Source organism: Bombina bombina, chromosome 3 (assembly GCF_027579735.1).
Source record: "Bombina bombina isolate aBomBom1 chromosome 3, aBomBom1.pri, whole genome shotgun sequence".
In the NCBI taxonomy this organism is placed as follows: Eukaryota; Metazoa; Chordata; class Amphibia; order Anura; family Bombinatoridae; genus Bombina; species Bombina bombina.
In genome coordinates, this window is record NC_069501.1 from 1066251417 (window position 1) to 1066264070 (window position 12654).

General features: G+C 36.6%; 1 protein-coding gene across 1 annotated transcript; it reads right to left on the reverse strand.

The window, feature by feature from the left end:
* Positions 1-2717: 2717 nt before the first annotated feature.
* LOC128654438 (keratin, type II cytoskeletal 7) lies at positions 2718-10527 on the reverse strand. The gene is made up of 9 exons (XM_053708344.1): positions 9987-10527; positions 9270-9484; positions 7000-7060; positions 6390-6485; positions 5621-5785; positions 5251-5376; positions 4017-4237; positions 3833-3867; positions 2718-3721 (listed from the first exon to the last, which is right to left on the reverse strand). Exons 1-9 carry the CDS (start codon positions 10455-10457, stop codon positions 3489-3491), a joined length of 1623 nt encoding a protein of 540 aa, XP_053564319.1. The 5' UTR covers positions 10458-10527; the 3' UTR covers positions 2718-3488.
* Positions 10528-12654: the final 2127 nt, after the last annotated feature.

The window sequence follows — 12654 nt, forward strand, 5'->3', positions numbered from 1 at the left end:
AATGTGTTTAATTACAATAATATATTTTCCAAAGCCCACATCTTTAAAGGGAGATTTTATGTTTGTATTTGCTTAACCTAAAAGAAGGTATTTAAAAATGCTTCCTTTTTTCTGTTTTTGTGTCATACTTGCAGATGTATATTTCTCTCCATCAGTAATGCCGTGGTCTTTATCAGCCATTGAGAAGTAGCACAAAGCGCTATGGAATTTGGCAAATAAATGATAATGACAGTAATAGAAAGTACAAAACCAGCACTGCAGAATGTTACCAGTTAAATTTAAACATTATTTTTTTATTTTTTTTTTAAAGAATTCTATTCTTTTATATGTATGATGGAAACATTTTAAGTACACTGTCCCTTTAAGGATTTTGAAAGAACTATAAAGCAGCCCCCAAAGTATATGATAATCCTTATAGCACTAACACTTTAGAAAAATGACACAAATAAGGGCATTAATGGCAAAGCTGACTGATTTATACTGTTGACAATTTTGCAATGATTTGATAGATTTTGTAAATATATGTTTTGTACTGATTGACAATCACAATGACTCATTAACACCAAATAATCGTAACTTTTAGGTTTACTTAACTGCAAGTATTCCATGTAAATGTTGCATAAATATTTTATCTGGCTCTCTGACTTGAGCAGGGTGTGTCTTAACTGAATAGTGCAATTTGCCTAAGCAGGAAACATAGCTATTGTTTTGCCTGAAACCTGAATAAACAGTAGTCCATGCAAAGGACATCAAAAGATATAAAAAGAATAGTTTAATTGGTTCCCAAACAGCTAGAATTGTTTTGATATCTGGTTAAAGGGATATGAATGTCAAAACTAAACTTATAAAACATGGAATGTTAAGAAGTTTCAATTTAATTATATTATAAAATGTACTTGTTCTCATGGTAACCTTTATTGGAAAACATACCAAAGCTCATGAGTAGCAATGCACTCCTGGGAGTTAGCTGATGATTGGTGGCTGCCGCTACGCACATATGCTTCTTGTCATAGGCTTACCAGATATATTCAGCTAGGTGCCAGTAGTACATTTTAGCTGTGGACCTGTCTTTAACTATGTGTTTAACCCCAGTAATTGCAATAATATTGTGCTCTAACACATTAGAATGTTTTCTTTTTACACTTTTATGACCCTTTAAAGCAGACATCCTCAAACTTGGCGATCCAGAGGTTTTGGAACTACATTTCCCATTATGCTCAGCCAGCTGATATGCTGGCTGAGCATCATGGGAAATGTAGTTCCAACACCTCTGGAGGGCAAAGTTTGAGGATGTGTGCTTTAAAGGAACATAACAATGATGTTTAATCAATAAATAAACAATACCATATATACATCAACAGCACATGTTTAGTTAGTGATGCCACCTTTAAGATCATTAGAGTTTATGTGCATGTTGGTCTATATATGGATGACTGGTGTTATACTTGTTTCATAGATATACTATGCCCAGTTTATTTGTGGTCCAAATGTTTAGTATTTTTGTGTTCCTTTAAATTACACAACCTATCTGTGCTTAAAGGGACAGGAAACATTTTTCTTTCATGATTTATAGTTGCATAGTAGATGAGGTTGAAAAAAGACCAAAGTCCATCAAGTTCAACCTATACAAATCTAAAATACTTACAAAAAAGCTCCAGTTGAGTTGAGCCACTAAAAGGTGACCCATTTAATACAAGCAATCATATCCATTAATTTTTTTTCTAGCCAGAAATGTATCCAAACTTTTTTAAATGTATCTAGGGTATTGGCATTTTCTACCTCCTTTGGTAATGAGTTCCACAATTGTATTGCTCTTACAGTGAAAAAAAAATTCATATAGAGCATACTATTTTAAACAAAAGCTTTCCAATTTACTTCTATTGTTTTATTTGTTCTCTTGGTATCCTTTGTTGAAAATAATGCATAGGTAGGCTCAGGAGCTGGGAGCTAGCTGCTGATTGGTGGGTGCTAAATACACCTGTTGTCATTGGCTAACAGATGTGTTCAGCTGGCTCCCAGTAGTACATTGCTGCTTCATCAATAAAGGATACCAAGAAAATTAATCAAAATAGAAGTACATTGAAAATATCAAATTGTGTACTGTATCTAAATCTTAAAAGAAAAAAAATACGGATTACGATCCCTTTAAGAATGATTGAAAAATCACTACAAATAAAGAAAATAATTACTCTTCGAGATAATATTATACAGAACGCTGTAAACCCTTGTAAAAACTGCCTAAAATCTTTGATTGACTTAAAGGGACACTCAAGTCAAAATTAATTAAACTTTCATGATTCAGAAAGAGTATACAATTTTAACTTTTTACTTTCCAATTTACTTCCATTAACAAAATGTGCAGTCTTTTTTATATTTACACTTTTTGAGTCACCAGCTCCTACTGAGCATGTGCAAGAATTCAGAATATATGTATATGCATTTCTGACTGGCTGATGGCTGTCACATGATACAGGAGTGGCAATAGACATAATTTTGAAATTTGTCAGAAAAAAATCTAATCATTTGAAGTTCAGACTAAGTGCTATTGCATTGTTTTTTTTTATCAGTCATTTGTTCATAATCCAAATCTAAAACTCATAATCTCTTCTGCTGCTATCTGTCTTTTCTCCCCTGACTACTATAGTGATATTTCCCTCCCGTGCATGTATAATTACACAATTATCTAATGAATTGAATGAACACCAAAAACAGCAGTATATTTGGGCTGAAGGAATTTTATTGAAGATGTTCCACACTTTTTTATAACACACATAAAATCCCTCTCCACAAAGTCAGAAGAGTTTCACCAACAAACACAGATCAGATATTAGTTAGGGAAGCAATTATTGTTTCCCATTTTCTGGGTTCTTTTACAGATGCAGGTCAAATTTTGAATTAAAGGCATTTGACTCAATATTGTTTAGCTGCCTGGCATCAAAATGAATATCAGAGACTTTATGATCTTTTAAGGTAATATTAGCACCGTATATCTCTAAGGATACAAACAATAACTGAGTATATCTGCAAATCACCCCGAAATACTGTTACATTTTACAATTTGGGGATTCACGTGTGAAATTTATCATTTGTCTTGGTAGCAAATTGACTTGCAGAGGTTGGTATGAACTATTTCAAGAGTGCCTCAGGTATTTATGCAGTGTGAAATGGGAAGCCGTATTTCATCTTACAATCACCAGACAGTCGCAATGCTACCAGACAGTCTCATGAAATTAAAAGGCAGTGGGCAGGAGCTAAGGAAGAGGTTGCAATATAGAAGCAAAGAGAGAAAATCACTGACAGCCTCAGAAACTAACCATATCCTCAAATGTATAATTGTAAAGGAAATGGGCTTTTCTGTGATACAGAAACCTCATCATTGCATCTGCCCTGTTGATAAACATTATCCTCTACCAGTTATTTGAAGATTTGTTTAGTGCTGTAGTTGTCATTTATGCAAGTGACACCATTAGAGGGAGTTAGAGGGATTCTTAGTGTCTCAGGCTGCTTCTGCTAGATGATGTGGTTGTTACGGAATAAGACTTCACACCGCTGGATCCTCCACTTCCAAACTTGTATGAGCCACTTCCAATGCCGCTTCCAGCACCAAAGCTCAGAGAGCTACCACCTCCAAAGCCGCTACCACCTCCAAAGCCGCTTCCAGAACCATATCCATATCCACCTCCACTTGAACTGCTGCCTCCAGCACTAGAGTTCACCATGGCTGTAAAATGGGAAAAAAAACAAAGGTTATAAGTTTACTACATAGCAGATATCCATTTCTTGAGCATTATTGGACTAACAAACATATGGGCCCGAAAAGACTAATACTTACAGACATTGACAGCACTCACTACATCACCAGACAGCCTGGCAAGAAAAAAACAAAAAAGTATAGTTAGGACAGATATGAAAAGATTAATTGCATAAGTAAACTGTAATTTTATAGTATGTTTTTATCCTTATAAACCATGTTTTTCCCTTTGAATGCTAAAGATGTATTTAAAATGTCTCCTTACCGGCTCTCTTCTCCCTCCAGCAGTTTTCTGTAGGTGGCAATCTCAATATCTAGAGCCAACTTCACATTCATGAGCTCCTGGTATTCACGCAGCTGGCGAGCCATGTCTTGCTTGGCCTTCTGCAGAGCAGCCTCCAGTTCGTTCAACTTTTCCCGGGCATCCTTCAGTGCCAACTCTCCACGTTCCTCTGCTTCAGCAATGGAAGCTTCCAGCTTAGCACGCTGTAAACACAAAATAAATAAATAAATTAGCTTACTGTTGAATAGTAAATATGTTAAATGCAAGAAATTAAGCTATATGTGATTCCTATTTGACCATAATTGTATGTCTATATCAAGGGTTGAAAAAAGTATTTGAAATGTAGGAGCTACCCAGAATGCTGAGGAGATGGCATCACAATTTCCTAAGAGAATATGTTTTCATTAGGATGTTTGTAGAAGGTTCCAAAATGGAAAGAGCCAGAACTACAATTTTAAGAGCCACAGCTTCCAGGTTTGTTAAACCCTGGACTATATTTCCTCCTTTCAAAATACTGTATATACACCATTGGTTAAATATAAAATATATTCTTTAATAGCCCTCAATAAATCATAACATACACTTCTTTGTGACATTATTATGCTACTAATGGAAGATCTACTATTAACAAAATATTATTTAAGGCATGTTCCATAAGCAAGCAGGTGTATTAGCAGTTTGAGCTGTTCATTGTGCTTGCAGGTTGAAGGCTTTATCTTATGCATTATTTAGAGGCAGCAGGTGATTACACTATGATTCACGCCTCCGCACCCAACCCTCAAGCCATATTTTTCAAAGAAAACCCTCAACGATAACTAATCCAAATAAAAGTCTGTTACCTGCTTTGTGTAGCTTCCAGGAAACATTAGATTCACTATAATTGCACCTGTTACATTTTAATAATAATTTAGAGTAACAAGATCAGATACATAATATATCAGGTATTTAGGACAATACCATATATTTATGGAAAATTTTAATGGTGTCAGAAATGACAGATTTGACATTTTCTCATGTCTATCAGTTATAAAAAATAAGACCAAATCTATGTAGAAAATTCAGCTTATTAAATTAGAGGGAACCGCTACATTATCCGGTTCTGTGGTCAATTCAGCAAATTTTAAATGTGTCACAATATGATTTAAGAAATTGGAAAAGAAAATGTTTAGCTCAGTTATAAAATATGCTAAGTTAAGTGACAAACATAAAGTCCTACCTGTGCCTTCACATTCTCAATTTCAGCCTGCAGTCTCTGGATTGCACGGTTTAGCTCAGAGATCTCAGTCTTGGTGCTACGCAGGTCATCACCATGTTTGCCAGCGGTGGCTTGTAGTTCCTGGAACTGTAGGGAGGAAACAAAAATGTGGCATATAATCATCAGCTATCCCATGTATTTATAAAATAAAAAATATATTGTCACTTTAATTTAAACCCAATACAGTTATAACTATGGTCAGTACAAACATGCCATTACGTGGTATCTAGTAATACTTCAGTTCATTCAAGGTCTGCAATGCTAAATTATGTGGCATGATGCAGTGTAGTAGCCAACAGTGAAACAGTCTAGTTTAAGAATGTGTTCTTACCTTATTCTGGTATACAGCCTCTGCTTCTGCACGGCTCTTGTTGGCTATCTCTTCATACTGAGACTTGACTTCAGCAATGATACCGTCTAAGTCCAAACTTCTGTTGTTGTCCATGGAGAGAACAACTGAAGTGTCAGAGATCTGTGCCTGCAACTCACGCAGCTCCTGCAGAAAAACAATGGATGAACACATGTAAGTTACTGCAAATATCATTGAAACTACGTGATTCACTTCTATTTTCAAATGTGCTTTGTACTCTTTTTATCCCTTGTTGAAAAACAATATGCACATATCCTACACTAGTGGAAGCTAGCTTCTGATTGGTGCCTGCACACATTTGTCTCTTGTGATTGGCTAAATGTATTCAGCTAGCTGCCAGTAGTACAATGCTGAATAGATAACAAGAGAATGAGCAAATTTGATAAAAGTAAATTAGAATTTTTTTTAAATTGTATGTTCTATCCATGTAATGAATGAAAATATTGGGGGTTTTCTGTCCCTTTAACATCAAAATAATGACTCAAGGCTTGGTTATAAAGAGCAAAAGCCTGGATGAGGGGCATATGTCCCCTTATTGCCTCCAGATAATCATGGTAGCACCACCAATTGTTAACATTTCTTGCTTACCCAAGACAGAAACATTGAACTATGGGCAAAGCTATGGTATTTTAATAAGAAAAGCAATATAATGCTTCATTTTTAAGGTCTACAACCTGGTAACAATGCTGGTGAATTTACCATATTCCTATTAGCCCTATGTTTTACTTACTGATTCATACAGGGCTCTCAAGAAGTTAATTTCATCAGTCAGACCATCTACTCTGGCCTCCAGCTCCACCTTGTTCATGTAGGCAGAATCAACATCCTGTAGAGAAAGAGAGAGCAGAGAACTTGTAAAAAAAAATAGAAAAAAGCCTCTAATTGGCAGCATACCATCACTAAATCGACATCTAATACTTCTTGTGCCATCTTTTTAAAAAAAAACAACTCAGGAACCTGCAAAGAGGCTGGAATTTCTAAGCAAGGGGGGTTTGATTTATAGATGATAGATAATAGATAGACATGAAAGATAGATAGATGATAGATATACATGAAAGCTAGACAGACAGACAGATATCACCTTGGCTGGTGGAGAGTTGCAGTGCATAGTGTACTAATATGTTTCTGCATTTCAGAAAGCAGAGAGGGTGAAAACAGCAAAGCAAGACTGCAGTAGATACTCTGATATTCACTTATTGTCTACGGGATTATAAGATAAAGTTGTATTGTGATGAATAAATAACTGACGTATAAATTATCTTCTGCACATATTCTTCATATATAGTTTGATATTCATAGATTTTTTTATTTATTTTTGTACATTTGATACCAAAACTCACCTTCTTCAACACCACAAACTCATTCTCAGCAGAAGTGCGCTTGTTAATTTCATCCTCATACCTGAAATGAGTAAAGCCGAGCTTGTGAGTGCATTTGGCAGGAATGCTTTTCAGCACAAAACAAAACCCAACTGTGCTGACATTATATTCATTGTAATATAATATCCTCAGGAAACCTGGCAGACAAGTCTCTTCCTTCTCCACTTGCAAGTCTGTTTAATTAACTAACCTGTCCTATGCTAAGATCCCTGAAACACTTTGCATTCCAGCCATAGAAAGAGAACAATTACAGCTTGCTGTACAAGCTACAGGATTAGCTCAGAGCTGGTAGAAATACAGACACCAAATTCAGCCTGCAGGATCTATATATTGAAAAGGCATTTCATAAACTGTTCAGACACAGAGTCATTTAAAATAATGATTTGTGTATTTGTACTTCTGAAGTAGAATAGTATTTGTTTATGGATTATGTATGTATGAAAATGTGAAAGTGAAAAAAAAACTCTCATTACGGACACAAGAATGGTTAAAAAAAAATTGAAATACATTTTTAAATGTGTCCCTTTAACTGCAAGTAAGAGCTGCAACACATAGTATAGTACTACATATCTCTCTGTAAGCTAGGGAGTTAAAGGGATGTAAAACCCAAACATTTTCTTTCATGATTCAGACAGAACATACAATTTTAAAGTGAAGGTCTATTTTGATGAATTAGTGCCCGGTTTTTAACAACCCTGTTAAAAACAAGGGCACTTTAATTCATTAAAATTGACATTTCACTGTTTTCTTCAAAAACTTACCTTTTAATCCTGAATGCCGCTCCAGCAATTCCCCCGGCTGTCAGAAGCCTCTGTAGATGTCAGAAATGACGAATCAGGCTTCCTCCAATCACAGCTCCCCCCCCCCCCCCCGGGGGAATCTTGGCCTGATGCAACGCTGTGATTGGAGGAAGCTGGATTCGTCATTTTGGAACCGCGAAAATGGTTTGTGACGGGCGGAGGAAGCGCTTTGAATCGGCTGCCAGGATTAAAAGGTAAGTTTTTGAAGAAAACAGTGAAATGTCAATTTTGATGAATTAAAGTGCCCTTGTTTTTAATAGGTTTAATAAAAACCGGGCACTAATTCATCAAAATGGACCTTCACTTTAAACAACTTTCAAATGTACTTATAATACTAAATTTTCTTTGCTTCCTTGTTATCTTTTGTTGAAATGCAGGAAGGTAAGTTCAGAAATGTGTACACATGACTGCAGCACTATATGGCAGCAGTTTTACAACTACTATACTTTAGCAAGAGCACTATATGGCAGCAGTTTTACAACAATGCTATACTTTAGCAAGAGCACTAGAGGGCAGCTGTTTTACAACAATGCAATACTTTAGCAAGAGCACTAGAGGGCAGCACTATTTACTGTCATGAAGTGCTCCAGACTGTGCACGCTACCTATCTAGATAGCTCTTCAACAAAGAATAATAAGAAAACAAAGCAAATTTGATAATAGAAATAAATTAGATTTTTTTAAAAAAATTGTATTATTCTCTGAATCATGAAAGTAAAATCACTACAATGAGTTAACAGGGCTTTAATGTATATAGATACAGCTGATTAGGAACAATTATTAATACAATGTGCATGCAGATCTATGTGCACCCCCCCCTGTATGTGAAGCCGTTCCTTTGCATGTTCCTGTACATTTTTATCTACAAGGTGGGTGTGTTTAAGAATTGTAAAAAAAAGTCACGGAATGCTCCTCTCAACTGATCTTTGTTACATTTCTTTGCCAACCCTCTTTGTTCCTACAGCGCTGAACCTCTAGACTTGATATAGATTACCTGCTATTGACTTTCCTGTAAAAGACACACCCAAAGTTTATCTACATTGTTTGCTGTAGTTCCTGTCAGCTTTTGCTTAGCCAAGTCAGGTGGCTTTCTCAGATTCTCCTTTCCTAGCCCTTTCCTCCCCCTTCCACTGTACCTCCTTTCCTCCGACCCATAAGGGTGTGGTACTGACCTGATTGTTGAGGCTTTGTAAAGGCTTTGCAAAATTAATTACAATACAGGAATTATGAGCTGGCCAAACAGAGCATACAGTCGGCACTTAACCATTTAAGTACAAAACTGATATGCAAATTAAGCTATGCACTAACACAGTCACAGAATTGCATAACCCATTGCCATTTTATACGCAGCTATTGAATTCTTTAAGCTATTGTAATTGTTAGGCAATTAATATATATTTTATTTTATTTTTTTTGCTTTTTTCTAACTCACTTGTTCTTGAAGTCTTCAACCATATCTTGCATGTTTCTAAGCTCCCCATCCAGTCTGCTCTTGTCACTGGTCAAGCTGTCAAGTTGCCTCCTCAGGTTAGAAATGTAAGCTTCAAACAGGGGGCCAATGTTGCTGGCTTTGGAGCCGGATTTCTGGTTTTGCAAAAGTTCCCATTTGGTTTCCAGCACCTTGTTTTGTTGTTCTAGGAACCTAACCTTTAAGAAAGAAGAAAAAAAATATATATATAATACAGTTTACACCTGCAAGAGTTAAAAGTACACATTTGGTCTTTGAAGTGGAGTTGAATTGTTTAGTCTGGTGCTCTTTATATACACAAGACACTGTATAATTTCTTTATTTGCAGTGGATGGACAACAAATGGTTAAAGCAGGAACCGTATACTGTAAAAGGCAATAATCACACGCCTTTATACTGTGAGCAGTCAGCACCTTGATAATTACTCTCAAAGTTCCGTTATGGTAACACGCCCTGATCCTGAACTGCTATTCTAAAGGACAGGGATGCAGTATCTGACAGTTTAGTGAATATGTTCTATACAATAAAACAAGCATTGTTACATATTATTTAACAATCCACTACCAATGCTCTAATTATAAAGATAAACAATACATGCACTAATTATTTGCAGCTGTAAAAACATCATATGAATGTTAGAAACTCAGCAGTAGGGAAATGGTTGAGATTTTTTTTATTTACCTTGTCAATGAAAGATGCAAATTTGTTGTTCAGGGTCTTAATTTGTTCTCTCTCTTCCTTCCTGACGGTTTGGATGGTTGGGTCAAACTCCAGGTTCAGAGGTGCCAACAGGCTGTGGTTGATGGTCACCTCTTGGATTCCATGTCCACCAACACCGGCATTTCCATAGCCTGCACCGCCTCCAGAACTGAACCCATAAGCACTTGAACCACCAAAGCCAGCACCACCACCGAAGCCAGCACCACCACCAAAGCCAGAGCCGCCACCAAAGCCTGACCTGCCGCTAGAGACACCATAAGAGACGCTCTTTTTCACTGAGCCCAGGTTTGATAAACTGGAGCTGCTGAAGCCACCTGACCTTCCAAGCCCTGCACCACCACCGCTGGAGGAGCGCGTCTGGCTAATCCTCATCTGGCTAAAACCAGCAGATGGAACTGCGGAGCGGGTGCTGAAGCTTCTGGTGGAGGTCATGATGCTCAATATAGGAGATGAGAGATTAGTGCTGCTGGTCTGTAAAAGTGATCCAGTGACTTGCTGGGCAGCAGATTTGCCTTTTTATGGGACTTTGGCATAGGGTCAGCCTACAAGATGTCACAGATGGGTGTGTCTGGCTGCCATCCACACAGCTACAGATACCACCTACTGAAAAAAAGCAACTTGTGTCCCTCCCCTCACACACACCCTTTGACCATTTGCAAAGACCTGTTAACTTCTTCAGAGAGCATTTTTATTTTGTATTTGCACTTTTTTTTTATTGAAATATTTGCACCGTTGCAAATGCAACTATAGTTCACATATTAAAGGCACGTCGTGTTTTTTTTATAATAATAATGTGACTTTGCTTTAGAGGCACCTGCAGTTTCTGCAGCTTTCTCCAAACTTTTTATAAGCAGCTAAAGAAAGCAGATCCTAGAATCAAGGAGCGGAATGTACATAGATTGTGACTCATAGGATAAAGTTTAAATAGTTTTCAGCTAACAGTCTTAAAGACACAGACTTACAATAGTCATATTTAGCAATCACAAATAAAAATGTATTGAAAGTGCTAATGAATGGACTCCACAGGATTACATTGAAAGAATCAATGAACTCCACTTTTTTAATCACTTCCTAATAAATAACCAAATTGTTTTAACTTTCATGATTGTGATTTACACTAAATTTCCTATCACTGGTAAATATTGTTTGTTATCATTATTTCAATATTTTCTTTCTGCTGTGCATACACTGGGCATAACTGATATAATCATTTGTTTTTTATTTTCTCGGTGTGCATTTTTACATGAGCACTGGGTACAAAGCCAGATGAATGTAGTTAGAGAATGTCATTATTTGGGTATATGGATATTAATCCATTTAGGATCATTTTGTTACTGCTTGAAAGTTCATGTTTATGTAGTCTTTTAACTAGTAAGCTGTGAGTTTACTTTATTATAAACATTTATTTGTCTAAACAATTTGTAGGTTGTTGAGATAGTACTGAGTGTATCTAGATATATTTCCCTTTTTAAATCAAGTAGCAACATTTTTAAACATAATGTGACAATCTATTTTAAAATAAAAATATAAATCACAAACTTAATCAAACCAGTTGTTCTTGAACACCTCCCAATACAATCTCATCAGACACAGATTAGAGTGGGGTTACAAGGTTATATGAATTAATCATAAACACTTTTATGACAAGTTATACACACACTCTAGTCTTTCATTATAAGGAATGTTGACGTACTTTAGTTATTCTTCTTGCCAGATTCACTGATTTACACACACACACACATATATATATATAATACGTGTGTGTGTGTAAAACTGTTTACTAGTGTTAGGTTGGCATGCACCCAGGTATATATATATATATATATATATTGTCCAAGGGATTCACACTCTCAGTAGCAGACCTACTCAACAGAGGGACCTGGTGCAATTTTATTTTTTGGCCCCCCATTAAAAGGTAACTCAGTAGTAAGCAACTCCTGTATCTCTAAGTAAGAAATTCAAACATATAAATGCCACATATCCAGAGGCTATTTTGCCCTCTGTGAAAGTCTTATCACTCGTAGGTTCACTTGTAAGGTTTAAGAATGTTTTGGGTGTGTGTCACAGAAGGAGGGGGTATGTGGGCTAGCAAGGTATCTCCTTTTGTACTAAATTTATTTTATGCCTAGAGCAGAATACCAAGGACAGTCCAGATTCAGGTGTGACTAAAGGAGGTCTAATTATATGTCTCTTGCAAAAAATATGTGAGCTTTATTATCTGCCTTCTGCAAATCCAAACGTGATTGTATATAGGTGGATGCAGATACAGTTAGACAGATAACAATTTGTGTATTCTGTCCATCCTTCCACACATAGGTGCCAACTAGATTGTATGTGCTGTTTCTACACATATGACATGTGGGCTCGATTTAGCAAGCCCTTCACCGGCCTGCGACTGCATGTTCTCACAAGAGAACCTGCAGTCATTATTTATCTAGCAGCGGTCATCAGACAGCTGCTTCCTGGACTCTTCTCCATCTCTAAGGGCTCAATTTACCAAGCCCTTTGCCTGCCTATGACTGAAGGTTCTCACAAGAGAATCTGCAGTCAGTATTTATCAAGCAGTGGTCATCAGACCGCTGCTTCCTAGACTCTTCTCAACCTCTGTGGAGAATTTCAATCTCCCCGG

Excerpts from the sequence above, each read along its gene's own strand:
- LOC128654438 (XM_053708344.1), bottom strand. The coding sequence starts at position 10,457 with ATGACCTCCACCAGAAGCTTCAGCACCCGCTCCGCAGTTCCATCTGCT. Across the intron at positions 3,868-4,016 it reads CTGGAGGGAGAAGAGAGCCG|GCTGTCTGGTGATGTAGTGA; the intron begins GTAAGGAGACAT and ends TTTTCTTGCCAG. Across the intron at positions 3,722-3,832 it reads AGTGAGTGCTGTCAATGTCT|CCATGGTGAACTCTAGTGCT; the intron begins GTAAGTATTAGT and ends CCCATTTTACAG.